The 27,630-nt window shown below is 45.5% G+C and overlaps 1 protein-coding gene across 2 annotated transcripts in view; it reads left to right on the top strand.

Annotated features, from left to right (window-relative positions):
• The window catches only part of DNM3 (dynamin 3), a 1,044,597-nt gene that overhangs the window by 73,488 nt on the left and 943,479 nt on the right, over nt 1-27,630 (top strand). For both annotated transcript variants that reach the window (XM_030208630.1, XM_030208629.1), the window contains exons 2-4: nt 976-1,049; nt 13,920-14,069; nt 14,307-14,510. In XM_030208630.1, coding sequence (XP_030064490.1) covers nt 976-1,049; nt 13,920-14,069; nt 14,307-14,510 — 428 coding nt within the window. The remainder of the gene's footprint in view (nt 1-975; nt 1,050-13,919; nt 14,070-14,306; nt 14,511-27,630) is intronic.

The following is a 27,630-nucleotide window of genomic DNA, read 5'->3' as shown; positions in this document are numbered from 1 at the left end:
TTCCCTCGCAGCACCTTATGCCTGGAATGGACTTCCTGAGCCTGTACACCTAGCTCCATCTCTACCTGTTTACAAATCTATGCTGAAAACCCACCTTTTCACCACTGCTTTTGGCTCCGAGCCACTACTCAATTCCCCTATCCTTGTTCCTTCTCACCCAGTACTTTCCTCGCCCTTAATTGTCTTGTCTGTCTGTATTTTTAGATTGTAAGCTCTATTGAGCAGGGACTGTCTCTCTGTGTCAAGTGTTCAGCGCTGCGTGCGTCTGGCAGCGCTATACAAATGATGATGATAATAATAAAATAGGTTTGAATCTTCCTTAAGTGTTTGCATCTTGTAAGAAACCTCACCAACCCCGGGAATGCTTAGATTTGGTAGGTGAGAGAGGGAACAAAAATGTTCGATACTGCTATTGTTCTAGATTGCGTGGATTGACTTTTTCTTATATGCATTATGCATTTTGCACATTGCCATATTGCTTTGTGATAAATATAAACTAAAAAAAATCTATGCCAACTTTTTAAACATTTTTTTATTTATGGTGAAAATAATACCTTTTGAAAAAGTTGTACATAGATTTGAAAAATGCTACAAAAATAATGCTTTGAGATATGATTATTTTAGAGTGAGGCTAGTCATGCAGAGATCCTTTTTTCAGTTTTACTCTGCTCTGGATGCTAACCACTAGAGAAAAGATCTATTTAAATTCTAAAACCTAGTTGTCTGTGAATGTGGACCAGTTTATTTTTTGGCCCCTTGAGATGATTGTGTGCAGTGGGTATTTGCATTTGCTCCTAATAATGGGTCATAAATAGATGAAGAGCAAGTGGATTTGTTAAAATATGAAGGCATGATTGTTCTGAGTTTAAAGATATATGGTTCCTTCTTTCCTAATTTTAGTTTATAAAACTTATTTATTTAAAAACCTGGTTATACTGTTCAAGTGTTTTTCATATTCATGTTGTTTCTTTGTAGAGACTTTCTTCCTCGAGGCTCTGGCATTGTAACAAGACGGCCACTGGTACTGCAGCTTATCACTTCTAAAACAGGTAATAAAAAAAGTCAAAGCCCTTTATTAGAGAGATGAGAGGCTGACATCTACAGACCTTGAGAAAGGAATCGCAGCTATCCGCTGTGATAGCCCCAGATTAGGCCCTGGCCTAGTAATCAAAAATAAGCTGGAGGCTAGTGTTAAAAGGATGCACTGGCAAATTCTAAAAGCAGTTGCCTTTTGTAATAGACATGAAAGGGATTTTTCTTTCTTCCGTTGTAGCTTACACTTTTTCTTTAATAGCTCCTAGCAAATCGCATTCGGGTAAAGTAGATGCTTTCTACCTCAGGCGTTGATGTGCATTATTGCTATTTCCTTAGTATTAGCAGCAGATGAATCCAGGAACTGGTGGGTTGTATCTGCCTACCAGCAGGTGGAGATAGAGAACACTGAAAGCATTGATCCTGGATGCCCAGCTCCCCGTCTCCTCAGTATAGGTCATATCCCAAAGCAGAGAAACAAAGGGAGACAGAAATAGAACACTCTCCTCACAGCACAACGGAAACAAGCCAAACATAAACAATCTGAAAATGTAACCAAGTTCAACTCCATGAACTGAAAAGGAGTCGAATGAACGGTTAAAATTAACTGTCTTCTGTCAAATTCTGCTTCTTTTTCTGCTGCAACTAAAGGAAAGAAAATTATCAGGTAATACATAATTTTACCTTAATGCATGTCTCCATTACTGTTAGTGAGGTCTATTTACTGATAACTAAGTTTAAATGGAAATCAATCAATCAATACAGATTAGTTTATCTAGCCTTCCTCGACTCCACACCAGATCAGCCGTGAGCAAATGGGTTATGTCCATTCGTTAGTGGATGTCGAGAAAAAATAGTTCCAAGTGATTTTTCCCTTAAAGGGTATTGTGCAGCTAGAAAGTTCAGTATTTCTCTCCGTTTCCAAGTGCATGGTGGATGGACCATGCAACTCCTCATTTGTGTTAGTCTGTCAGCTCCTGCCCCAGTCTTTTTCGGGAATCAGTTGAGCAGGGAGGGCTCTACCTGTTGAATTATGTTTGCTTATTAAAATTTGTTATACCACTCTATCTGAATTATGCTTATTACTTGACTGAAGCTAGTACCTGAACTATGATGACACTTGATGGCGCTAAGTCCCTCATCCCCCAGCTAGGGTGACAACTGGTGGTGTTGGATCCCTCCTCCTCCCCCCCATCCAGCTTCACTATTTTTCTGGGTGGCAGCCATATACACTGAAATGAAGCTTTCCTTAGTGTCAGCAGCAGATGAATCCAGAGATAGGTGGGGTTGTGATCATCTACCAGCAGGTGGAGATAGAGAGCACTGATTTGTATGTGCTCCTGGAATCCTCAGTATTCTCTCTTTCCTGCAGGCGGGTGGATGGTCTTTTGCCTGCTCCTACTACTACTACTACTTAACATTTATAAAGCGCTACTAGGGTCACGCAGCGCTGTACAATTTTTAAACAATATTTTTAACAAGGAAGGACGGTCCCTGCTCAAAGGAGCTTACAATCTAAAGGCTTCATCTGGCTGCAGTTTCTGTTCCATGAATCTGGTTCAGTAAGCCTGGGGATGCTAGGCTGAGCGGTGCCAGCTTTAGGGGGGTACACGTAGTGAGGCCAGGTTCCTCCTCCCCACCCTGCTAGTCTCTCCAACATTTTGCTGACACCTCCTTTCTCACAGTGCCTCCATTCTTAAAAAAAAAGATTAACGCTGTCTGGTAGATTTTAGCACTGTTTGTTTCTTTTGGCCTTCTTGAGAGAGTGAGCACGCTTGGCTCTGTTTGCAGCACTGCCTTTCTGGGACATATGTGCTCTCCTCAGGGTGAGTGTGATCCTTTCCTTATTTCTGGTGAAAATTCCCTGCAGTCCGTCCCATGGATGGCTGCGGAGGTAGTTAAACACTGTTCCATTTGCAGTAAGCAGAGTTCATCTGGGGGCCTATCCGGGTGGGTGTTCAGTTTCTGGGCCTGTCAGTGTGGCGGCGAATTTAGGCACAAGTGTTTCCTGTGCTCAGTACACACATCCGTCTTCTCCCTTCACTGCTGCGGTGTCGGTGACCATGTTAGATTCCCGCGCAGCTGATGTTGCGGTATCGCGAAGTGTTTTACAGGGTCCCATAAGGATTTGGGTCGGGCTTCTTGTGCGGGGACTGTGTTAAGACACCTCTGAGAGGTTCATGGAACGGAGATTTCATTTTCCCCTGACTTTGTTTTGCTCTTACACAGAGCTTTCCTTTTAAAAAGGGCACAGCTGGTTTCTGAAGCCGCATTGCAGCTTCCTGGGATCTCCTTGGACCCCTCTGGCTTTGCAAGCCACTGGTGGGTCCAAGTGGCCTTGTTTGGAATCCATTTCTATTGCTCCTTTGTCTCCCGTCCCTCAGAGGGGTCTTTGCTCCGTCCCTCTCCTTGCGTAAGTTGGAAGATCTAGAGGAGGGGAAGCTGGTTGGAGAAGAACCAGATGATCCCACGGCAGTGAGGGTGTTCCATAAGGAGGAACTCCAGACCTTCAATATTTCGGCCCCTGAGGTGGCAGCAAATCCTAAGATGGCTAGTAACCGCAGACCACCGAAGGCCTTTCCAGTCCATGAGGCAATGCAGGAACTTATTTTTGCGCAGTGGACTATACCAGAGACTAGTCACTGGGTGGCCAAGGTGATGTCTCGCCTCTGTCCGGTGGATCAGGAGGACCTAGACTGTTTGGCATTGCTGAGAGTGGATGCTTTAGTGGTGGCAATCACAAAAAAAAGACTACCTTACTGGTTGAAGGATGCACAGCTCTTAAGGATGTCCAGAACTACAAGCTGGAATCCGCCTTGAAGCTTGCCTTCAAGATTTTGACTCTGGTTCTATGGCAGCAGTCTGCAGCTCTTATGCAGCCCGAGTGTGCCTTTCCTGGGTCCAGTAGGCGACTGATGGCATATAGAGTTGTTCCAAATGTAGAGACTGGATTGGCATATTTGGTGGACACCTTGTATGACTTGGTTAGTTTGTCGGCCAAACAGATCTCCCTGTTTGTAGTCTCGCGCCAGTTGTTGTGGCTGCACCATTGGGCGGCAGATGCAGCATCCAAGCAACAGCTGGTTAGGCTGCCATTTAAGGGCAAGCTTTATTTGGGGAGGACTTGGAGAAAGATCTAGGGGATTTCAAGTCTCAGCAGTGCGGAACACCTTGCAGTGTCTGTTTCAGTTGGAGGCTGCTGTTCCTGTCCTGTACCAGGAATGGGAGACGGGTCAGTTATTCCATGTATTTCGTGGTTCACAAAAAGGAGTCCTACCGGCCAGTCTTTGACCTCAAGGGAGTCAACCGCTGTCTCCAGGTCTGTCATTTTCACATGGAGACCCGTCCAATCAGTGATTGCGGCGGTTCAGCCCGGGGAGTTTCTCACAGCATTGGACCTCAGAGATGTATTTGCATGTGCCCATTTGGCTTCGCAGTGCTGAGCTGACAATTTCAGTTTCAGGCTCTCCCTTTCGGTCTGGCAAGAGCCCCTCAGACCTTTTCCAAGGTCATGGTGGTGGTGGTGGTGGTGAAGGGCATCCGAGTCCACCCGTACCTGGATGATTGACTCATCAGGGCGTTGTCTCAGCAGGAGAGTGTAAGGGCGACGGCCAGGGTCATGGACCCTCTTACAGTCCCTTGAATGGGTGATCAACTTGAAAAAGAGTCAGCTCCTACCTTCTCAATCTCTCGAGTATTTCGGGGTGCTGTTCGACACTGTGCAGGGCAAGGTGTTTTTGCCCAGCCAGGGCTGGGACAAGCTGCAGACTCAGATTGCTTGGGTGCTGTGGTCTCCCGCGCCCTGAGCATGGGATTATGTGCAGGTGCTGGGATCCATGGCGGCGATGTTGGATGTGCTGCTGTGCGATCGAGCTCATTGAGCCTGCCATGAGTGGGAAAGTGCGGGGTACAAATGTAACAAAATAAATATGAGGCCCTTACAGCTCTCCCTATTGAGCCAGTGGTTTCCTATTTCCCAGGATTACAAGCTATGCGTCCGGTGGCTACCATTAGCGAAGGCCAGTTTGGCTTGGTGGTTGTGGGCGGACCATCTGACTTGCGGAGTCCCGTTGGCCACTCCCAATTGGGTGGTGGTGGTGATCACCAATGCCAGCCTCTCCAGGTGGGAACACATTGTCGGTGTGACCAAGTCCCAATGGTCAATCAAATGTTTGGAGCTCCGGGTGGTGTGACTAGCCCTCTGATCGTTCGTCCACCTTGTGGAACGAAAGCCGGTTTGGGTGCTCTCCGACAACATGACGGTGGTGGCTTCCAGGGGGGCACTTGCAGCAGTGCTCTGGCATGTGAGGTGGACTTGCTGATGAGCTGGATGGAATGGCATCTGTTTCAGCTGTCGGCGGACCACATAGAGGGAGCGCAGAATGTAACCGCTGACTTCCTCAGTCAATACAATGTAGACCTGGGGGAGTGGGAGCTCTTGGGAATAGCCTTCTGCTTGATAGTACAAAAGTGGGGGGTTTCAGTGATGGACCTCTTGGCGATGCACAAAAATGTGAAAGCCCCAGATTTTTTAGTAGGAGAAAGTACTCTCTGAAAGGTTTTAAAATAAGTTTTATAATCTAAAAAGTGGAAAGGAGGGCATCAACGCCCTCCTTCAGCCATGGCCGGAGTTGGTCCTTCTCTACGTGTTTTCCCCCATGGCCACTCATTGGGCGTTTGTTTCATCATATTCAGTGTCATCATGGGTGAGTGCTGCTGATCACTCTGAACTGGCCTCAACGTCCGTGGTACGCGAACATAGTGACGTTGGTCGATCGGCCCTTCTGGCGGCCAGTCCGCTGGTTATAGAAGATCCCTCTCTGCTTTCGAGCGATTGAGATTTGAGGAAGAAGGGGTAGTCTAAGGAGGTTATTGCTACCTTGCTTAGCATTAAGTAGCAGTCTACTTTGGCAGCGTATGCATGAGTTTGGCAAGTTTTTGAGACCACCTGGTCCAACAGAACTTGGTCTCCTTTTCACGTTTCCCTTTTACAGATTTTACCCTTCTTACAGGAGGGTTTGACAAAGGGTTCATTGTCGATTCATTATGGGGGTTACGTGGCTGTGCCCCCCACTGCTATCCCAGCCAAGTCCAGCGTGGAACCTTAATTTGATACTTCAGCCTTTGCAGGGGGTGCCCTTTAAGCCATTGTGGAAAACCACCCTGAAGGATCTCGCGCTGAAATAGGTGTTTCTGGTCATGCTTTTGTCCATGTGGAGAGTATTGGAGCTGTAGGCTGTCTTGCAAGGAGCCCTTCTTGTTTTTTTTCCTGGGGGGTTGCAGTGCGTACCATTCCATCTTTTCTCCCTAAAGTGGTCTCAGCCTTTCATCTGAATTGGCTCTTGTTTCTGCCTTCATTTCATGAGTTGCAGGGAGCCCTTCTTGTTTTTTTCCGAGGTGGGGGTTATGGTGCATACCATTCCATATTTTCTCCCTAAAGTGGTCTCAGCCTTTCCTATGAATCAGCCCTTATTTCTGCTTTCATTTCACAGAGACCAGTATCTGGAGGATTTTTCCTGGTTGCATGCGTTGGTTGTGCAGCTGATTCTGCTGCATTATTTTTGTCATTGAGATCTATTTGTCCTTTTTTCTGGGCTGTGCAAAGGTGATGTGTCTTCTAGAGTGATGATTTCTTGTTGGGTTAAAAGCGCCATCTCATGAGCTTATGTCCTGGAGGGTCACTCACCGCCAGCGGTGCTTCGCGCGCATTCCACTTGGACATTGGCAGCTTCATGGGCGGAGTCTTGCCTAGTGGCTCTGGATGAAATCTGTAGGGTGGAATCTTGGGCATCAGTGTATACTTTTGCCAAACATTATTGGGTATATGTGGCTGCGCGCATGGAGATGGTGTTTGGGGCTTCCGTACTGCAGGAGTTTTGGTTCCCCATCCTGTTCAGATACTGCTTTCATAAATCCCACCTGTCTCTGGATTCATCTGCTGCTGATGCTAAGGAATGAAAAAATTTTATTTTACCTGATAATTTTCTTTCCTTTAGTCACAGCAATGAATCCAGAGTCCCACTGAGCCGAAGTGCAAGTTCCTGGTGAAATCGGGTGTCTGCAGAAGTGCAAGCTGCATCTTTGTTAGTTTTCTCTGGTGATTTTCAGGGTTCTGTTTACATGACCTTGGAGGGATCTGTGTGGAAGGAGATGTGCTGTTTCACTTTTTGTTTCCTATGCTTTATGAGAAATACTAAGGATTCCAGAAGCACACCATCCAATAAGACAAAGTACAAATCAGTGCTCTCTATCTCCAGGTGCTGGTAGGTGGTCACAACCTGATCTGTCTCTGGGTTTATCTGCTTGCAACTAAAGGAAAGAAAATTATCAGGTAAGATTAAAAATTTTTTTGTTTGTGTGGCATTATTTTCAGCAAGTATGCAGAGGAGGTTGATGGTTGACTTTAGTTTTAAGGAATCTAACAGATTCAGAATTTTAGAAATAGTTATATAATTAAAATAAGTTTTTAACTCACGGATTGCAGGTATGAACTTTCACATTCATTGTTGATTTAAATCTTGAATTGATAATGTGACTATTGGGCAGACTGAATCGACCATTCAGGACTTTATCTGCCGTTACTTATTATGGTACTATGTTAAGTGGTTACTCAGCATGTGTGTTGCCCCCAGGGTCTTTGAGTGTGGGGCACCCCCTCTGTGGATCTCTTTGCCACTCAGGCCCAGATGCACAAAACTTTAACGACCCTCTAATGAGGAAAATTTGAAACGTAGCATGCATTAAAGGCCATTTTCCGACGACGCTAGCAGCTAACGAAAACGGAATGCAAACAAGAAATTACCATTGAAATGTGGACAATTTGGAATGCACTAACCATACCGACGATTGCAATGAATCATTTTCTGTGAGAAATTTAACGTCAGCTCAGACCTGTCGTTAAGGCCTGAGCTGTCATCTCCCCGCTTCCCCCTGCACCGTGAAAATCCAAGCTGACATGTTTCAAAACAAAAGTGAGATTAAAAAAAACCCACTTGGCTCCCCGCTTCCCTCTGCATAAAATAAAAAATGAACACAAAATCGAAAAAGGATGGGGGGGGGGGGGGGGCAAAAGCGCTCGTCAGAAGCGTCCAGTATGGACGGCCTTGCCCCCCCCCCCCGAGGTCGCCGCTGCTCCCCGCTTCTGCTCGTATAAAATAAAAAATTAAAACAAAACTAAAAAGTTTAGCAGCCCCGGTCCCCCTCCCTTCCTGTCTCTCTCTGTACTCCTCCCATAGCTCCGCCCCCTGAGCACGTCGCCGCCGCTCCCTCCCTCTACTGGACCCCCCCTCCGTTTTACCGACCGGCGCAGCGCCTCTCACCTCTGTGTGAAGGCGCTGCATGGGATGGAACAGCTGATCGGCGATCACTGCTGCCTCCTCTGACATATCTCTCTGTTCTTCCTGGGGCCCAGGATTTCGTTCAGTTTCTCCCACTCATCAGCTTTGAATACCGTTTTTGGCACCGGTATCTCTCCCAAATCTTCCTTGGTGACGACCGAAGCAAAGAATTTATTTAATCTCTCCACTATGGCTTTGTCTTCCCTTTTACCCCTCAGTCATCTAGTTGTCCAACCGATTCTTTTGCCAGCTTCTTGCTTTTAATACACCTAAAAAAACTTTTACTATTGGGAGAGTGGTAAGATGGCGACCTGAAGTTCGTATGCCCAACGGCCCAGCTGCCCTCTGAAGTTTCGTCTTCTTTACTTAAATTTCCTCTCTGCAGTTGCAGTTACCTTAACTGAGAGGAAGGGGACAACTGGCGGTCAGCCGCTGATGGCCAGTGTTTTGTCCCCTGAGCAGCAATTGTGGGACTGCTGTGCGACGAACTGCCCACAGATGAAAGGGTTGGCAAGTCCTTTGATTAGCACCGGCGAAGGAGCGTCAATGCTCTTGGACGTGGAAAAAACAACTCCATCGTTCCCGAATTATTCAACCACCATGTCCAAAGGAGTGGAGGAGTGAGTTAGTGCCATATGCTGCAACGGAGGACGTTTACAGCAGAACCCGAATTGGCGGAACCACTCCTAAACACCTAAGAGAAAAAACACCTAAGAGAAATCAACTTGGAGTTTTTGGCTCCCATGGAGGTTACATTGAATACCATCTGGAAGGTGGCAGTAAATAATTTTGTTTCAGATATAATTTTATTAGAGAGTTACATGGACAATTCAGCAGAACCCTTTGAGAGTGAAAAATTGATATAACAAACGATTCTACATGAGTAAGAAGTGGTTATGATCTTGAAAATGATAATAGACCAGAAACTTTGAATAATAAAATGAATATTATTTTAGATGATTAATACCGAGATTATTGTTTTTCCCAGAGTTCCAGGTATGACTCCTAAAGTTTTCCTCAGAAATATTTCCTCAATTATTACTTTAAAAGGAGTGAAGCCTGTGAAAAATGGGATTACTTTAATCAGTGGGATTTGAATTAGAGATTTAAGTATATGTATTGTTAAATAACTTCTGGTTTTTAAAAGAGAGAGAATGTAATCAGATGTATTATTTCTAACTAATATTGGACAAGTATGTTTTCAATGAAATGATTTGACTATACACCATATTGGCCTTGAAGAAGCCAACCAGATGATCAATATTCAATAATGAATTAGACAAGTAATATCTGGGGATAATCAGGTTAATACCAGGTTTTTTTTTTCTGTTTACTGATCAATTGATCTCCTTGTCTTGTTCCACTCTCCCTATTTAGTGGTCTAAGGAAGAGAATAGAATTACCTGACTGAAATAATTCCTATATATTACTTTCTCTGTATTTCTGGCAAGTTGTTTCACTTGTAAAAATTTAAATGGTTATAAATTAAAAAAACAAACAAACTTTTACTATGTGTTTTTGCTTCCAACGCAACTTTTTTTCAAAGTCCCTCTTTGCCTTCCTTATCAGCGCTTTGCATTTGACTTGACATTCCTTATGCTGTTTCTTATTAATTTCAGTAGGTTTCTTCCATTTTCTGAAGGATTTTCTTTTTGCTCTAATTTCCTTCACCTCACTTTTTAACCATCCCGGCTGTCGTTTGGTCTTCCTTCCTCCTTTTTTAAATACACGGAATATATTTGGCCTGTGCTTCCAGGATGGTGTTTTTGAACAGCATCCACGCCTGATGTAAAATTTTGACCCTCGCAGATACTCCTCTAATTTTATATTGGATTTTCCTATATTAATCAGCCTGAGGGTCGTGAACACCATTGCTTGGGACCACTTTTTCTCTGTCTATATCTGCTGGTGGATGGACATAAGCACACTGGCCTGGTAGGACTAAAGGAAAGAAAATTATCAAGTAAGACACAATTTTTCTCCGAGGACAAGCAAGCTGCTTGTTCTCACATATGGGTGACGTCCGATGGCAGCCCCAGGAACGGAATCTTCCTAGCAACAAAGTTTGCAGAGCCCTCGCGTGCACTGCGCATGCGCGACCGTCTTCCCGCCCGAAACGCGCCTCAGTCTCTTCTTTTTTTCCGCAGTCAGGGTGGCTGTTTTTTTGCTGCTCTGCGCCCCAGAAAGAGCCCTCACAGCTTGTTTTCGCTGTTCGTCTTCGCTTTTGCTCTTCGGGATTTTTTCCGTCAAGTTTCTTTCTTGTTTACTTTAGTTTTAAAACAACAACAAAAAAGATTTCCTTTATCGCTTAGTGTTTGGCCTCTAAGTTTCCTTTCGCTTTCGTGCGCGGCCCTTTTGGCCGCCCGTACGGGGTTTTTCCCTGGTTTTGGTGCCTTTTTTCGGCATCATCGCGAGTTTTTGTTTGTTTGTTACATTTGTACCCCGCACTTTTCCACTCATAAGCAGGGTCAATGCAGCTTACATATTATATACAGGTACTTTATTTGTACCTGGGGCAATGGAGGGTTAGACTTGCCCAAAGTCACAAGGAGCTGCCTGTGCCTGCAGTGGGTATCAAACCCAGTTCCCCAGGACCAAAGTCCACCACTCTAACCACTAGACCACTCCTCCATGAGCGATTTTTCCGCTCATGTCCTCGAAGCCTGCCAGTGGCTTCAAGAAGTGCACGCGGTGCAACCGGACGATCTCTCTCACTGATCCGCACATAGTAACATAGTAGATGATGGCAGAAAAAGACCTGCATGGTCCATCCAGTCTGCCCAACAAGATAAACTCATATGTGCTACTTTTTGTGTATACCCTACTTTGATTTTTACCTGTCCTCTTCAGGGCACAGACCGTATAAGTCTGCCCAGCACTATCCCCGCCTCCCAACCACCAGTCCCGCCTCCCACTACCGGCTCTGGCACAGACCGTATAAGTCTGCTCAGCACTATCCCCGCCTCCCCCCACCGGCTCTGCCACCCAATCTTGGCTAAGCTCCTGAGGATCCATTCCTTCTGAACAGGATTTCTTTATGTTTATCCCACGCATGTTTGAATTCCGTTATCGTTTTCATTTCCACCACCTCCCATGGGAGGGCATTCCAAGCATCCACTACTCCATGAAAAAAAACTTCCTGACATTTTTCTTGAGTCTGCCCCCCTTCAATCTCATTTCTTGTCCTCTCATTCTACCGCCTTCTCATCTCCGGAAAAGGTTCGTTTGCGGATTAATACCTTTCAAATATTTGAACGTCTGTATCATATCACCCCTGTTTCTCCTTTCCTCTAGAGTATACATGTTTAGGTCCGCAAGTCTCTCATACGTCTTGTAACGCAAATCCCATACCATTCTCGTAGCTTTTCTTTGCACCGCTTCAATTCTTTTTACATCCTTAGCAAGATACGGCCTCCAAAACTGAACACAATACTCCAGGTGGGGCCTCACCAACCTCTGCTGGTCACACCTCTCTCTATACAGCCTAACAACCTTCTAGCTATGGCCACCGCCTTGTCACACTGTTTCGTCGCCTTCAAATCCTCAGATACTATCACCCCAAGATCCTCTCCCCGTTCGTACCTATCAGACTCTCCCCGCCTAACACATACGTCTCCCGTGGATTCCTATTCCCTAAGTGCATCACTTTGCATTTCTTTCTATTGAATTTTAATTGCCAAACCTTAGACCATTCTTCTAGCTTCCTTAGATCCTTTTTCATGTTTTCCACTCCCTCCTGGGTGTCCACTCTGTTACAAATCTTTGTATCATCCGCAAATAGGCAGACTTTACCTTGTAACCCTTTGGCAATGTCACTCACAAATATATTGAACAGAATCGGCCCCAGCACCGATCCCTGAGGCACTCCATTACTCACCTTTCCGTCCTCCGAGCGAATTCCATTCACCACCACCCTCTGGCGTCTGTCCGTCAACCAATTCCTAATCCAGTTCACCACTTCGGGTCCTATCTTCAGCCCGTCCAGTTTATTTAAGAGCCTCCTGTGGGTAACCATGTCAAAAGCTTTGCTGAAATCTAAGTAGATTACGTCTATAGCTCGTCCCTGATTCAATTCTCCTGTCACCCAATCAAAGAATTCAATGAGATTCGTTTGGCACGATTTCCGTTTGGTAAAACCATGTTGTCTCGGATCTTGCATCTTATTGGCTTCCAGGAAATTCACTATCCTTTCCTTCAGCATCGCTTCCATTACTTTTCCAATAACCGAAGTGTAGTTTCCAGCTTCTTCCCTATCACCTCTTTTGTGAAGAGGGACCAAATCCGCCGTTCTCCAATCCCTCGGAACCTCTCCCGTCTGCAAGGATATATTAAACAAAATCTTTAAGAGGACCCGCCAGAACCTCTCTGAGCTCCCTCAGTATCCTGGGGTGGATCCCGTCCGGTCCCATGGCTTTGTCCACCTTTAGCTTTTCAAGTTGTTCATACACACTCTCTTCATTCTCATGTGCATTTCGTGTCTTCAGTGTCTGGGGGCTGGTCATCGTCCCAACACCTGCACTTTTTTTTTTTAATTTGTACCCCGCCGCTTTCCCACTCATTGCAGGCTCAATGTGGCTTAGGTACTTATTTGTACCTGGGGCAATGGAGGGTTAAGTGACTTGCCCAGCGTCACAAGGAGCTACCCAGTTCCCCAGGACCAAAGTTCACCACTCTAACCACTAGGCCACTCCTCCACTTTGTGTCTTCAACTCAAAAAGAGGACCCAGGCGGCGAGATTGGCTCAGTGGAACCTGCTGTTCGGAGCCTTGTCTGGTTCTTCAATGTTGACGTCAGTAGCGGTACCGAGGTCATCGACGGCGGTATCGATGTCGGCGTCTGAGAATGTATCGACATCGGGAGCGCAGGTTATGGCTGTCCATAGGGCCCCCCATGCTGGTAGCAGTGAGCCATCGAGCAGGTCTCCACCTGCCTCGAGGGCTCCTGCGGTACAGGGCCATCGGGACCGTCCTCTTTCAGACCCGTCCCCGAGGAGGCGTCTGGATTCCACGTCCTCGTCGGTACCGAGGGCTTCCGGTGACGTGCTTCTAGAATCTGGGAACACTGCTCACTCAGAAGTTACAGCTCTGGCTTATTCAGTGCCAAAACTAGATTTTGGAATAAAAGCCATATTTAATGCTTGGCAGCACATTAAGCACTGCTACTGAACCAACAGGCCAGTTTCAACCAGCCTTCCTGTTATCAAAATTTCCATTTGGCTAGGAAATTGCATCTTATTTTCTTTTGCTTTGTGAATAGGTCATTTGACCTATATCATCAATGTAATTATTGATCTGCATTGCACCAATCTGACTGCTGTAGTCTGCCATATATCAACCAGATGAATATCAGTTGCTGAGTTTGGGCTGTAGACTTCAAGCCTATATCAAACATTCTAAAGTTTAAGTATCTGGGAAAGAAGGGAAACCATCTGTAAGCTTTGGGTAGTTGGTGAAAGAATTTTTATATGTACTGAGCTAGATTATTTCAAAAATCAAATTTGAAATGATTTAGATTTTGTGAATTAAGATATTAGTTCTGTTCTCATTTCAGAATGTGCAGAATTTCTTCACTGTAAGGGAAAGAAATTTACAGACTTTGATGAAGTTCGACAAGAAATAGAAGCAGAAACAGAGAGAGTAACTGGAGTGAATAAAGGAATTTCTCCTATCCCCATCAACTTGAGAGTCTACTCCCCAAATGGTTAGTAGAGAAAACGAGGAATTTTGGTCTGTCCCAGTCTGGCAATACTTGTTCTTAATAGACATTGTGCTTAATGATGTTAACTAGTTATTACTGATCTTATTAGTGGTCTAGTATTCCTACGGAGAGAATTAAAATCAAGTTTAGCTTTAGATAGTGATTAGTGGGATGAGCTGTTTATTTTTGCAGTAGCTGATAAATGCTTAAACTTCCGCTTTCTTTTGCAATTCTGTACAGTGTTAAATCTGACGCTTATTGATCTGCCTGGAATCACCAAAGTAGCAGTTGGGGACCAGCCTATGGATATTGAATGTCAGATAAGAGACATGATTCTGCAGTTCATCTATCGCGAAAACTGCCTGATACTGGCTGTGACACCAGCCAACACTGATCTTGCAAACTCGGATGCACTGAAACTTGCAAAAGAGGTGGATCCTCAAGGTAAGGTCTGCAACATAACTAACAGTGTATTGAATACAGGGGAAAACTGAGGTTTGTTGGGTCACAGGGAAATAAGATCATCCATGTATGTTAGTGACTCTTGGGTGACACGATACCAATGATAGATACCTTTAAATACTTGTGTATTTTGATTTCCAGCTTAAGTTCAATGATCATTTAGTGATTCAGTTCATTGTGGGTATGCGATGTCACATAAGTTGAGAGCTATAAGGAGCTCTGTGGGTGAGAAGGCCTTTTAAGATTACTGCATGTGCTTTTTATGACTCAGTTGGATTATACAAACGCTATGTTGATTGGAATTGCACATGATTTTAAGAAAATACTGTTTGACTATTAGAGTTCATAAATTTGAACATGTCTCCCCACCTTTTATTATCATTGGCTACCTGTACAATATAGAATTTTGTTCAAATTAATGGTTCTTACAGGGTGTGCTGTGAAAAAGTTCTTAGGACACTTGCAGATTTATTGCACCCTTATGCTTCTACTAGGACTCTTAAGTTCTAAACATATATTGATGCTGGCAATTTTGTCGGTGACTAATACTCATCTGGTGGCTACTAGAAAGTTTTGGGTTTTTTTCCCCCATTTATTTAGTACCTTTCTGGTGGAATGTGTTTCCTTTAGTAGTACAGACCGAGAAATCTTTGAAGTTCTTTAAGCGTTTGCTTAAGGCTCATCATTTTGTTCTTACATTTGATGTTGCTCCCAAGAAGTTTGACTGGGAGTGGGCTCTAGGTAGCTGTAGCTGTGTTGTATTATTTCTGTTTGTATGATTGTTCTTTTCTATCTAATTATTGTAATTCCTTTTGATGTGATATTATTTTAGATTTGTATACTGCAGTGATTTTTTTAAAGCCTAGCGGTATAGTAAATTTAATAAACTATAACTGCAATATCAGGAAATCAGATTGTTTACTGTATGGTGCTCTGTTTGTGAACCAAAGCAGTTTATTTTATTTCACTCTCCCCCATACACAACCACCACCTCTCCTCATGTGCTGACTTGACAGGGCCCCTCCTCCAAACAACCATCAGGCCCAGGTGGTGGATCTCATGAGGATGAGAGGACTACCCTCCCCTCACCCCCCCCCTACACTAGTTGGCCGCTGTACCTTCCCCATTCCTTCCTCACCCACCCTTGTTGACCACTCTACCTTCCCCATTCCTTCCTCTCCCACCCCTTCCTCACCCACCCTTGTTGATGATCCACCTCCCCTATTCCTTCCAGCCCTACCTCATTGCGTAACTTAACCCATACCTCCTCTCCCCCCCCCCCCCCAATGACCTTAGCAGAGGGAGTTAATGGAGGTGGCATAGCTGCGTGGGAGGGGAAACTCGAGCACCTAGGATATCTCTCCTCTCACATAGACCTGGCTGGGCCGCAGTCATGACCCTCTCCTCCCCAGGGCTCCCGTTCTCCCTCCCTTGCCCCCGTTTGGAATCCCAACCCCCCCCACACCCCACCCTGTACCCATTCCCTTGGTAAAACCCCCCCTTATATATATTTTCCCCACCCTGTTGTTTGTAAATATTGATATAGAAAAGAATAGTGCATAACCGTTCAAAATGTGTTCCTTGTATGACCATATAGGACGGGGCTTCTCATCTTTCCCCCAAAACCTACCTACCTCTCCTCTCCCCCCTTTCTCTATTTTGGTGGATGGCACACTCATTCTCCCTGTCTCATCAGCTCGTAACCTTGGGGTCATCTTTGACTCCTCTCTCTCCTTCTCTGCTCACATTCAGCAGATTGCCAAAACCTGTTGTTTTTCTCTATAACATCAGTAAAATCCGTCCCCTCATCTCTGAGCACCCTATCACCTCTCATCTTGATTATTGTAACCTACTTCTCACCGGCCTCCCTCTTAGCCATCTCTCTCCTCTTCAATCAATCCAAAACTCTGCTGCGTGACTCATTTTCTGCCAAAGTCGCTATGCCCACATTAGCCCTCTCCTTAAGTCACTTCACTGGCTCCCTATCCGTTTCCGTATTCAATTCCCTTTCTTTCTTTACCCTTTATGATCCAGGTTCTGTGAGCCCTGAAAAAATACTTTAGGTGGCATATTAGATCTCCAGCGGGGGAAGAGTGGAGGATAAAGCAGGACTTTTTCAAGATCACTGGTATGCCTAATGTCCCTGGGGCCATTGACTGCATCCATGTGTTGTTCACCCTGCCGTTGGATCAAGAAATCCAGTACTGCAACCGCAAGATGGGATATTCGCTGAATGTCCAGGTGGTCTGCGATGCAAACTATCCTCGATGTTTTGTCACACTTTCCTGGGAGCTGCTATGAATCATATCCTGGTGAACAGTTCGCTAGGGCAGAAATTTGTGGAGGGGAGATTTGAACAAGGGTGGCTACTTGGTGAGTGCTATTGTCTTTTAACAGATGTGGGGGGGGGGGGGGGTCGGAGGGATGCACATCCATCTCTGCTTAAAAAGTGACACGGACTTCGGGAAAGGGCCTTTCTTTTGTATACTGGGGGAAAGGGGTGGCAACAATACTGTGACCTACTACTTACTACTACTTAACATTTCTAGAGCGCTACTAGGGTTACGCAGCACTGTACAATTTAACAAAGAGAGACAGTCCCTGCTCAAAGAGCTTACAATCTAATAGACAAGTGAACGGTCGGTCCGATAGGGGCAGTCTGGATTCACTGAAAGGTAATAATGGGCTGCTGTGTTCCTCCAGGGGATGCCATATATGGATGCAAGCCGTGGCGGTTGACCCTGCTCGCAGCACCCTGCACGGAGGTAGAACACTACAGCAAGTCCCACATCTTGACCGATTTGTACTATTGAGCGTACCTTTGGGGTACTGAAGATCCTGTTCCGCTGCTTGCATCTTTCAGGAGGATCCCTGCAATATTCCCCTGATAAGGTGGCGGACATTGTGATGGTGTACGGCATGCTTCATAAAATTGCACTGAAGCATTGACTGGAGATTCCGATAGTTGTGCCACCAGAGGTGGACATCACCCCCCCCCCCCCCTTCGACAGAGGATCCGATGTTACTAGGGGAAGTGCGTAGCAAGGGAAACTTTCTGGAGTATTTTGCCAGAGTGGTGCAGCCTGTGTAGTTTGCTACCACATGTGTACAGTCTATGGTTCCATGACACATGTTTTATTTGTTCAGGTTAAGGTCTGCCAGGAGGCTACAAATGCTATTCTGATAGTTCTATTTTTATTGTTTTAGCCTTGCAATGCTGTCATATGCAAACATATTTCAAATACAATCATAGTTCTCCTACAAAAATCAAGCATTCTCAATTGAAACAGTTTCTTAAATGTGCAGTCACAACAGAGAACCTCTAACCATAACCAGCACAATATTTTTGTGAAAATCCCAAGCAAGCTGTTAATTTTCACCATGTCCTACGCTGACCATCAGGCAGGACTGTTTGACTAGGCTATGGCCCTGTAGGTAGAAAGAAAGAATGAACCATTAGGAGTGCATGTTGCAAACCAGTGAATTGAATAGTACGGGGGGGGGGGGGCATCATTGAACATCATGGGGGATATATAAGTACTTCGCCCTACCTGCTGCTTGTAGGGGTGAGCTGTGACAGGTGACATAGGGTATGGCCATGGAGTTTCCTGTGTGGGCACAAAAATATAAGTGTTAGTGGATCTAGCTTTTGTTTGGGGGGAGGGGGGGAGACACTGTGGCATACCAAACAATTCACAACATATCAAATCTGAGGACAGAAGGGTTTGAGGGTATGACCAGTCGAGGCAACATGAAGGCTTGTTGACTGCCCCTGTTATCTATCAAACATATAAACGGCGAGTGACCGTACTCACTCGCAAATGCGCAGTAGAGACCTTCTCTGCCCCGCCCCCACGTCAATACGTGATGACGGGGGGCGGAACACAGAGGGTCTGTACTGCGCATTGCTGAGGGAGGAACACCGCCGTCTAACGCTCCCCCCACCCGAGTCGCCGCCGCCGCCACCCACTTTCTACCCGGTCGGGCCCTCGCTCCACTATTGAAACAGCGAGGGTCCGGGAACGCAGCACTGAGCTCTGCTGAGCTGCCGACATCGCCCTTCCTTCTTCTTCTCTGCCTCTGTCCCGCCCTCGATGACGTTACGTCACACGAGGGCGGGACAGGCAGAGAAGAAGGAAGGCCGACGTCGGCAGCTCAGTAGAGCTCAGTGCTGCGTTCCCGGACCCTCGCTGTTTCAATAGCGGAGCGAGGGCCCGGCCGGGTGGAAGGTGGGTGGTGACGGCTCGGTGGGGGGGGGGGGGGGGGCGCGAACTCGGAGGGGGAGGGGCAGCGGCGAACTCGGCGGTGGGGGCGGGCCTTTCAACCCCCCCTTCCTATAATAGCCCGTTTTTACGGGCTCAAAGTCTAGTATACATATAAAGTAGACAATTAGATGTGCACATAATGGATGGGGGAATAACATGAATATCTTGGTCATGGGAGATACTTACTATTGGGAGCGAGGCTGGGACACGAGGGTGGAAATGGAAGCTGGTTGATAGTCCTTGCTGCTAAGAGCAAAAATATCAAGGTGGAGACAATTAGATGTGCACACAGTAGTTAGGGGGGAAAGAATATGTGTGCATGGGACAGAAAGATTAAGGAAATCTTACCCTTTGCACTGTAGGAATTGCCTGCAGGGTCATCCTGCAAGCCTTTGCGTCTTGGCTCACTCAGCTTCTGACAGAGGCCGTGGAACAGCATCTACATCTGTTGCTGCTGCTCCTGAAAATGCCTTTCGGCTTGCTGCTGCCCCTTAAAATGCCTTTCTAGTTGCTCACACTACTTCTGGAGATGTTTCTCCAGTCCTGCAAGCCCTCCAACAGTGCATTGCCCACCAAGTTGTGCTGCTCACATTGTGCATCTGACATGAGCCGCATCTTGTCGCATAAGACATATGTGGAATGCTGTCCACGACCAGCTACCTCTGACAGCAGTCTGTTAACACCTCTGTTCCGCTCCTTCTGCCTCTCCCACAGTTGGGCGAATCAAGCTATGGCTCAGCAGGGGGTGGACAGGAGAGCAATTCTGAGATGCCTCATCAACAATTGGCGTTGATACAGCGAAGAACTGAAGGGTCACTTCTTCCTCCACAGGCTGGATTACTTCCTCCGCCAGCCCCTCATCCTCTCCTTCCTGTGTGGGTACTAGTGGCCACAGTCCAGCAATTCTCACACACCACTATTACCCTGTTTCACCATCCATGCAGCTATTTCATCCATTCATGCAGCACACAGGCCCCTCGCCACCTTCACAGTCATCCATGCTGGTACATGCTGCCCCTTGTCCTGGCACCCCTGTGGAAGTGCCGCCTGATTCCCCCCTACAAAAACAAACTGCCCCACCAACCACCACTGCTACTGTTCCCTTCCAATATCCCTATGGTACATCATGTCGCTCACTTTTTCTCTCTGCCCTCCATGTTTGGTACATGTTGCCCCTTGTTCTGGTACCCCTTTGTAAGCCACTAGATGTTCCTTTACAAAGCCAAACACAAGCTAGTTTTATCACGACCAGCTGCGTCCCACCACCACCCCACCAGTACTACCCGTTTCACACACAACAAACGCAACTCACCTTCCAGGTCATTGATGGCCTCCTCTGACATGTCAGTGCCACCATGCCCACTACCTGCTTGTGGCCAATGGTGAGCAACACAGCCTCCTCCAGGGGAGTCAGATTCAAGGCACAACGAGGGCCCCCTCCTACGTACCCTTCACATGCTTCCACAGCTATGTGCCTTGGATTTGACAAGATACTCGAAATCTTGGCACCAATGCTTGCACCGCTTCATAGTGCGCCTCTGGATACATAGGGCACTCCCCTCCTCTGCTGTCTTTTTCCAGATCTGATTTTTCTGACTATGAAGAGGCGTGACTTTTTAAAAAGGCAGTCAAACTCTTCATGGACATGATAGCTTCAAGCTCTTCCTCTGTAAATTTTGGCACACTCTTCTGAGTGGCATCAGGGCCCCCACTTTGGGCACACCATCACGCCTTTCTTCAAAAAAACTAAAATATAAAAATAAACACAGGTGGTAGCTTGGAAAAAAAAGTTGCAGACCCCCAAACCTTTCCCTAGAGGGGAAAAATACTAGAGCAAACTACAGGGGGAGCACCAAACATCAACTCCATGCAAACAGCAATGATGAACATGATAAGAAAACAATGGAAGATGGCAAGTTAACATAGAAAACCAGCAACCTTGATGATGCACAGTGCCCCCCCTCCCCCCCCATTGAAAAGGTAAAGGATACCCTCCCACCCCTGGGAAAAAAATGAAAAATATTTCACACTCACTAACTCAGCGTAAATATGTTCAAACACAATACTCTGCAAGTACTGCAAAGTGCTGAACGTGGCACGGCGAACACCAGTCACCAGACCAGTAGTAACCACGGGTTTTTAAGCTTTTGCAACATTTTGCAACGTCCACACCTTACGGCCTGACACACATCATATTACATATTGTGTTGACATTGTAAGTAGTATACTATGCTATACTTTGTATTGTTTTAATATTTTTACTGCTGTAATTCTCTATTGCTCATGTTTGATTTATTCTTACTGTACACCACCTTGAGTGAATTCCTTCAAAAAGGCGGTAAATAAATTCTAATAAAAATATGACACATCTATGATGCAATTTTCTTGGACATGCGTTTAACATCTGCAGCGCTTGCTGTGTGGTTTGCGAGTGGCTACTGTGTGCATGTGCTTTCAACAGCCTTTGGATTAGCGTGCAGCTCATTTGCATGTGATTTCCTTTGAGCATTGCTTGTTTTTTCAAAATTGCTAACTTCTTTCATGGATGTTAATGCTCATGCAGGCAGATGATCAAAAGCCCCGTGCTGCTCCATACAGCGCTGGAACAGCGCGGGGCGCTTAGACCTATGATCAGAGATAATGCATGCAAATTTAAGCAGCGCAATTATCTCTGATCATGCGGCGTCAACCCAAGGAAGAGGAGGGAGGCAGGCTACCTCCCTTCTCCAACTAAGGTAGGGGGGCCGGGAGGGGGTTCTTTTTCACGCTGGACCACCAGGGATTCAGCAGACAACGCTGGGGGGGGGAGTTGGGGTGGGCTGGAAGTCTGCTGGACCTCCAGCCCCCCATGTCGCTCGCTGGGAGGGGGGGAGGTTTGGCCGGCGGCCACTGGACCACCAGGGACTCAGCAGACAACGCTGGGGGGGGGGAGTTGGGGTGGGCTGGAGGTCCGCCGGACCTCTAGCCCCCCCCCCCCCGGTTGCTTGCTGGGGGGGGGTTGGCCAGCGGACCATTTTCTGGGGGTTTGGGGGGGCTGGAGACCCACTGGATCTCCAGCCCTCCCTGAACCTGGGGGGGTGGGGGGGACCGGAGGTCCTCCGGACCTCCAGCCCCCTGTTGGCAGGTTTGCTTTGGGGGGGAACGGGGACCTGCCAGCATGCACCTGCATGCTGGACAGGGCTCACTATTCCTCCCCAATGATCTGCAAACCCTAACGCCAGCTCGGAGCTGGCGTAGGGTTTGCTGCGGCCAGCGACACAAATTTTGGCGTGATGAATACGCTAAGCCCTGTTTAGCATGCATTTGCGTACTACTTGCGCAAAGAGCCCTTGAGTGCATTGTTTGACACGCTCGAGGGCTCTGATCATGGGGCGGTAGCAGACGCCAGCGCTAGTATGGCGCTAACAGCCTCTAGTGTCGGCGTTTGCTTTTGATCTGCCCCATGGTATTTTACTGGTACTTTATTGCATCAAGGTGATAGTCATTGGCCTTTATTGTCAACCTCTCCGAGTGGACTTTAATACTAGTCTGGTGGCCACTTGGCATTATTAGATACGATGGAATCTGTGACTGAGTTGACGGGCACGAGTTCTTCTCATCTGATGCGACTCTCACAGGAATAACATGGAGAAACTATTACTACTAAAAATCTTATCTATCTGGAAGGAGGAGAGGAAGATGGAAAGAGGAAAATGTGTTCACATACAGTGTACATATGTACACACACTAACATACCTTCCTTACTATGTTGCCTGGCTATCCAGGGAGTTTAAAGCAGTTTACAGTGCAAGTCCTATATTCTTTAAATGTTGCAGTACAAAGAGCCCTATGTAAGAGTGGATTACCTCGCACGACACTCTCTCCAGCTAGCAGCCCAGCATTTTAACTTTTCTTCTGTAGCAGTTGTTATTGGCAGGCCGCAATTCAGACAGCCTCTCTGACACTTCCCGCCTATGTGATAGTGGGAAGTTACATCAGAGAGAAGACTCAGGGTTGGCACTAAGAGGCTATCTGACTTTCTGCCTGCCGCTGCCAACTGCTGCAGAAGAAAATTTAAAATGCTAGGTCCCTGCCTGGCGAGGAGATAGGAGTAACATCAAATTCCCACTGCACAATTGTGGCACACTGCTGGCCTAGAGTTTGTTAAAGGTAGTAAAAATGGGAAATTGGTGTGACAAAACAATGGGTTCTAAGCTTGACAACTGTATTATTTCAAGAAGTGTATTTCTCCTAATTGGCCAATTGTTTTGAGTTTTAAAGCTGTTGCAGAAAGAGAGAGTCTTTCTGAAACTGGAAGAGAGAATCTGCAGAGAAGATGACACAATAAGATGATGATGCTGTGTTGTCTAGAAGATTTATTAAACAGCATTACGCCTTGACACAGCCGTGTTTCGGCCCAATGGTCTGCCTCAGGATTCTATACATAAAAACATCAAAATTACATAAATAAATGAAAGAATAAAATAGAAAATATGCTATCTGGCTCTTCATCTTAATAGGTCTTTCTTCCTCCCTCCCTTTTTTTAGTACCACAGTTTTAAACAATATAGACGTTATGTCACAACACAGTTCACAGCAATACAACGCTATATCATTTACAAGGTTGAATTAGCTCCTCCATCATTGTTTACATGATACTTTGTCTTCTTAAGATGAACACAAACATCACATTACTCCAATAAAGTGCATTGAGTACAATGGTTTTAGATGTTGTTTATATCCGCTGATTATAATGAGTGACATCATCACTCACATTACTCCAGGCATTTAAATACAATGTAATGTCATTCGATTGGCTTTGCTATTCTTTATAGACTGTGGACTGAGCATCACAAGTCTTGAGAAGTTCTTGCAGAAGTTCTGGTGAATATTTATTTTTCATTTTAATGTCTCCTGGGCTTCTATTATCCTTTTGAAATGCGATCGTTGTGTCACCATATACTGGACCATCTTTCACACATGCTGTTTGATATTGTGACAATATATTTTTAAGCCAGGCTGCTTTCTGTGTGCCGGTAGCACTATGTAATCTACTAAGTCCATCAGTACTAGGGCTTTTAAAGACTGGTTCCACCATTTATTTTTGTTTTTACTCAGATTTGAACCATTGCGTATGGCCTTTATGTTTCTCTTTGTGTGTAGTAAGTGTGCGGCACCTTGAGTAGTGCTTCCCGTCTTTTTGTACTATAATAGTATGGTCTCAAAATTTCAGTTTGATATATCTTGTATATATTTTTAAGCCATCTTATATGTTTTACTTTATATTAAGTTTAGACATGATAATTTATAGGACATGGCGTTTTATTTAGCCATTTTCCCTTATTAAGCCAGGCAGTCTGTATGCACTCCGATATCATTTTGTGACAATTGATTATGCTGATCAGCACCATAGCCCTTATTGACTGGTTTCACTTGTTGTTTAACTTTTTTCTAACTGCTCTGTTATGTATTTGTTCCAGTATGTGCAGTGAGAGTATCAGTAGTGCTTTCAGCGCCCCCTTTTATATTTGATTATTACCGCAGTAAGTTCTTTTTTTATATATATTTTTACAGTGCATTTTTTCTAGTGAAAAAGGTGCCGGTACTCAAATGCCAAGCCACCCTTCAGGGATGGGATGATCACTAAGGGACCCACCCCACAATAGCTAGGCCCCCTGCAACCAGTCACAGAATCTGACGAGGCAGAATTTGTGTGTAGAGCCTGAGCTCTTTCATTAAAACTGAAGGACCGTGGGTCAATTTTAGCAGACAATGGAAAAGGTGCCGGTACTCAGTACCTACTACTACTACTATTTAGCATTTCTATAGCGCTACAAGGCATACGCAGCGCTGCACAAACATAGAAGAAAGACAGTCCCTGCTCAAAGAGCTTACAATCTAATAGACTCCAAGTACCCCCTCAAAAAAGCCCTGTATTTTTATGACATCCTTTATTTGTTCATTTTATTACACCACATTGTTCCAGTTTCGATAATGTTCAAATAGAACACTCCACTGGGTTAAGATCAATACACGATGACAGCGGTGTTTCAATAAAATTAGGCGAGTGATATCACCATCAGTTTGAACGTCGGGATCTATGTTACCATTCTGAGTCAGTATTTTTTCACGATTTCTGCATTTCAAAGAGGAAAACCCTTGCAGCCCTATGCAGTTTTTTAATTACATGTCACTTTGTCAGTACGTTGTTCCATCCATAACACAGATATTTTTGTTGTTTCCTGCTTACACTACCAGTTTTTTTGAACATCAATATTCTTAACAAATATACCTCTAAGTAAGTTTTTATCTAGTCATTTTGATTTAGTACTTTTCTTCCATAGATAAGTTTTGATATATTTCATCAAACCCAGAGATAGACTAATCTACACAACACAAGAAAGTGGTGCTTTTTTTTAACTTTTATTTTCTATTAGACCTATTTTTTTCTGTTTACATTAGGGTGTGTTTTTGCTATTTTACTTTTGATTTATGTAGTTTTATTTTATGCATTTCGTTGTCAAATGATACTCGGTTTTATGTAATTTTACTTAATGTATTTCATTGCCAGGCGACATATATCTGGTATTTTATGGACTTCCCAGTTAATTGGTAAAGTAGTTCCTGGAATTTGGAGCCTGTTGAAATACGTAGTGCCATGCTAGGTTGGATAAATGGTCCACTTAGCTTTCATTTTGTTTGACAGTGGCTAGTGCAGCTCAGTCACAAATCACTGGTAGTTCCTAAATATTCCTGACTAATACCTGATGGATCTGTCCAAGAAACCTGTCCAGACTTTTTTTTTTTTTTAAACTGAACTGTACTGCTAGCCTTGAACATATCTTTGTACAACAATTTCCATGGCTAATTATGCAGTGACTAGAAAATGCTTTCTTGAATTAATTCATCACTACTCCATCCAGTGGCAGTGAATAAAAAACAAAAGTAAGAACTGGGCAGTGCTTTTAACTGGTCTTAGATGGTTAGGGTGATGACAAAAGCCAGGAGGATGCTTAGCTGCATAAGGAAAAGAGTGGCTACCAGCAAAAAGGAGATTATACTGGCTCTGTATAACACTCTGAGATCTAATTTGGAGTATCATTTTGACAGTTCCTAAAATGGCTGACAGGCTTGTTATAAAGCATATGGATACAGACTTAGATACCCTGGAGGAAAGGCAGGAAAGGGGAGATGTGATAGAGGCATTTAAATACTTCCAGGGTATTAATGCAACGTAAAGGAGGCCCAAGAATGAGGCTTCATGAGATTAGGGTGAAAGAGGGCTAGACTCAAAGGTAAATTATTTTTAATAACACTTTTTAGTTTTAATGAACATCACGATACATAGACATATGAGGCAAAATGTAATCTTCATGGCCTTTGCACTACACCAAGGCAAACACATGTAAGACTGCTACTCCCATGCTAGAAAATAATTTTTATTTTTTGGTGCGGGAGGCATGGCTATGGGCGGAGAGTAGGCATGCCCTGTGCAAATCGGTATAGCTTGGGTACATTGCTGCACTCTGCTGGGTTTTAGTGTGGGAGCCCTAAATAGGTGGCAGTAAGGGCTCCTGCAGTTAATGGCCATGCATTGGGAAATTAGTGCATAGCTATTTAGAGGCCGACTGAAACTGCTTTTTTTCAGCTGAAACCGAAACTGCTACCAAAACTGTCTTATGTACTTTCGACCTAAACCAAAACGGCAGTTGAAACTTGTCTTTTGGTTTTGACCGAAACTGAAAACTAAAGATTGGTTGTGTGAATGTGAATGTCAGAGTTTGCTGTTGGCAGTCTGCTCAACCCAGAGGAGATTACCCTCCAGTCCCAGGAACTGCAAGCACAGGCTGACAACGGAGAGAGCCATTTTAACAATGACTTCTCAACAATTCTGGTACATTTTAGGTTCCCAGGTCAATGTGGATGTAGTTAAATATCCTCTGAGACAGGAGCTTTGTGAGAACATGTAAAAAAAAATGATTACCAGCTTTTTATGCTTACCCAAACTGTGCACAAATAAAAACAGAAAGTAGCATTGAGGTGTTTCCTGTTTTTTTTTAAATCTATATAATAATTTGTAACTCTGCTTCCCTGGATGGCTGGCTGACTGGCTGGGTTCGTAACAGCATGCTGACGTCGCCTCCAGCATTCCCTTCTCTCTGTGTCCCGCCCTCTCATAAAGACAAAATGATGTCAGAGGAGGGCTGGACACTGCGAGGGAAGGCAAGGGAAGGCTGGAGGTGACGCGAGCCCAGCCTGCCACTGCTGCCACCTGAGGTAAGATGAACGGCTTAAAGGCAGGGTGGCAGGAAGGACAAAGTCTCACTGGCTGTGTATGGGAGGGGAGGATCGCTGGACATGGGATGGGAGGGGATAGGAGAATTGCTGGACACGGAGGGGAGGCCAGAATCGCGGGACACAGAGGGGAGGACAGGGTAGAGGAGAATCGCTGGACATGGTGGGGTGATCAGAATCGCGGGACATGGAGAGGAGGGCAGAGGAGAATCGCTGGACAAGGAGGGGAGGCCAGAATTGCAGGGCAGAGGAGAATCACGGGACATGGATGAGAGGCCAGAATTGCGGGAAACGGAAGGGAGGGCAGGGGAGGCCAGAATCGCGGGACATGGAAGGGGGAGGGCAGGGCAGAGGAGAATCTCAGGACATGGAGGGGAGGGCAGAGGAGAATCTCGGGACACGGAGGGGAGGCCGGAATCGCGGAACATGGAGGGGAGGGGAGGGAAGAATCGCTGGACTTGGAGGGGAGGGCAGGGGAGATATCGCTTAGAGGAGAGCCTTCCTAGTGCCCATTTCATTTTTCATGAAATCGGCTTTGTTGCTTGTTTATTTATAAAACTGAT

This window comes from Microcaecilia unicolor, chromosome 6 (genome assembly GCF_901765095.1).
Source record: "Microcaecilia unicolor chromosome 6, aMicUni1.1, whole genome shotgun sequence".
NCBI lineage: Eukaryota > Metazoa > Chordata > Amphibia > Gymnophiona > Siphonopidae > Microcaecilia > Microcaecilia unicolor.
This window is presented reverse-complemented; position numbering and strand designations above follow the sequence as displayed.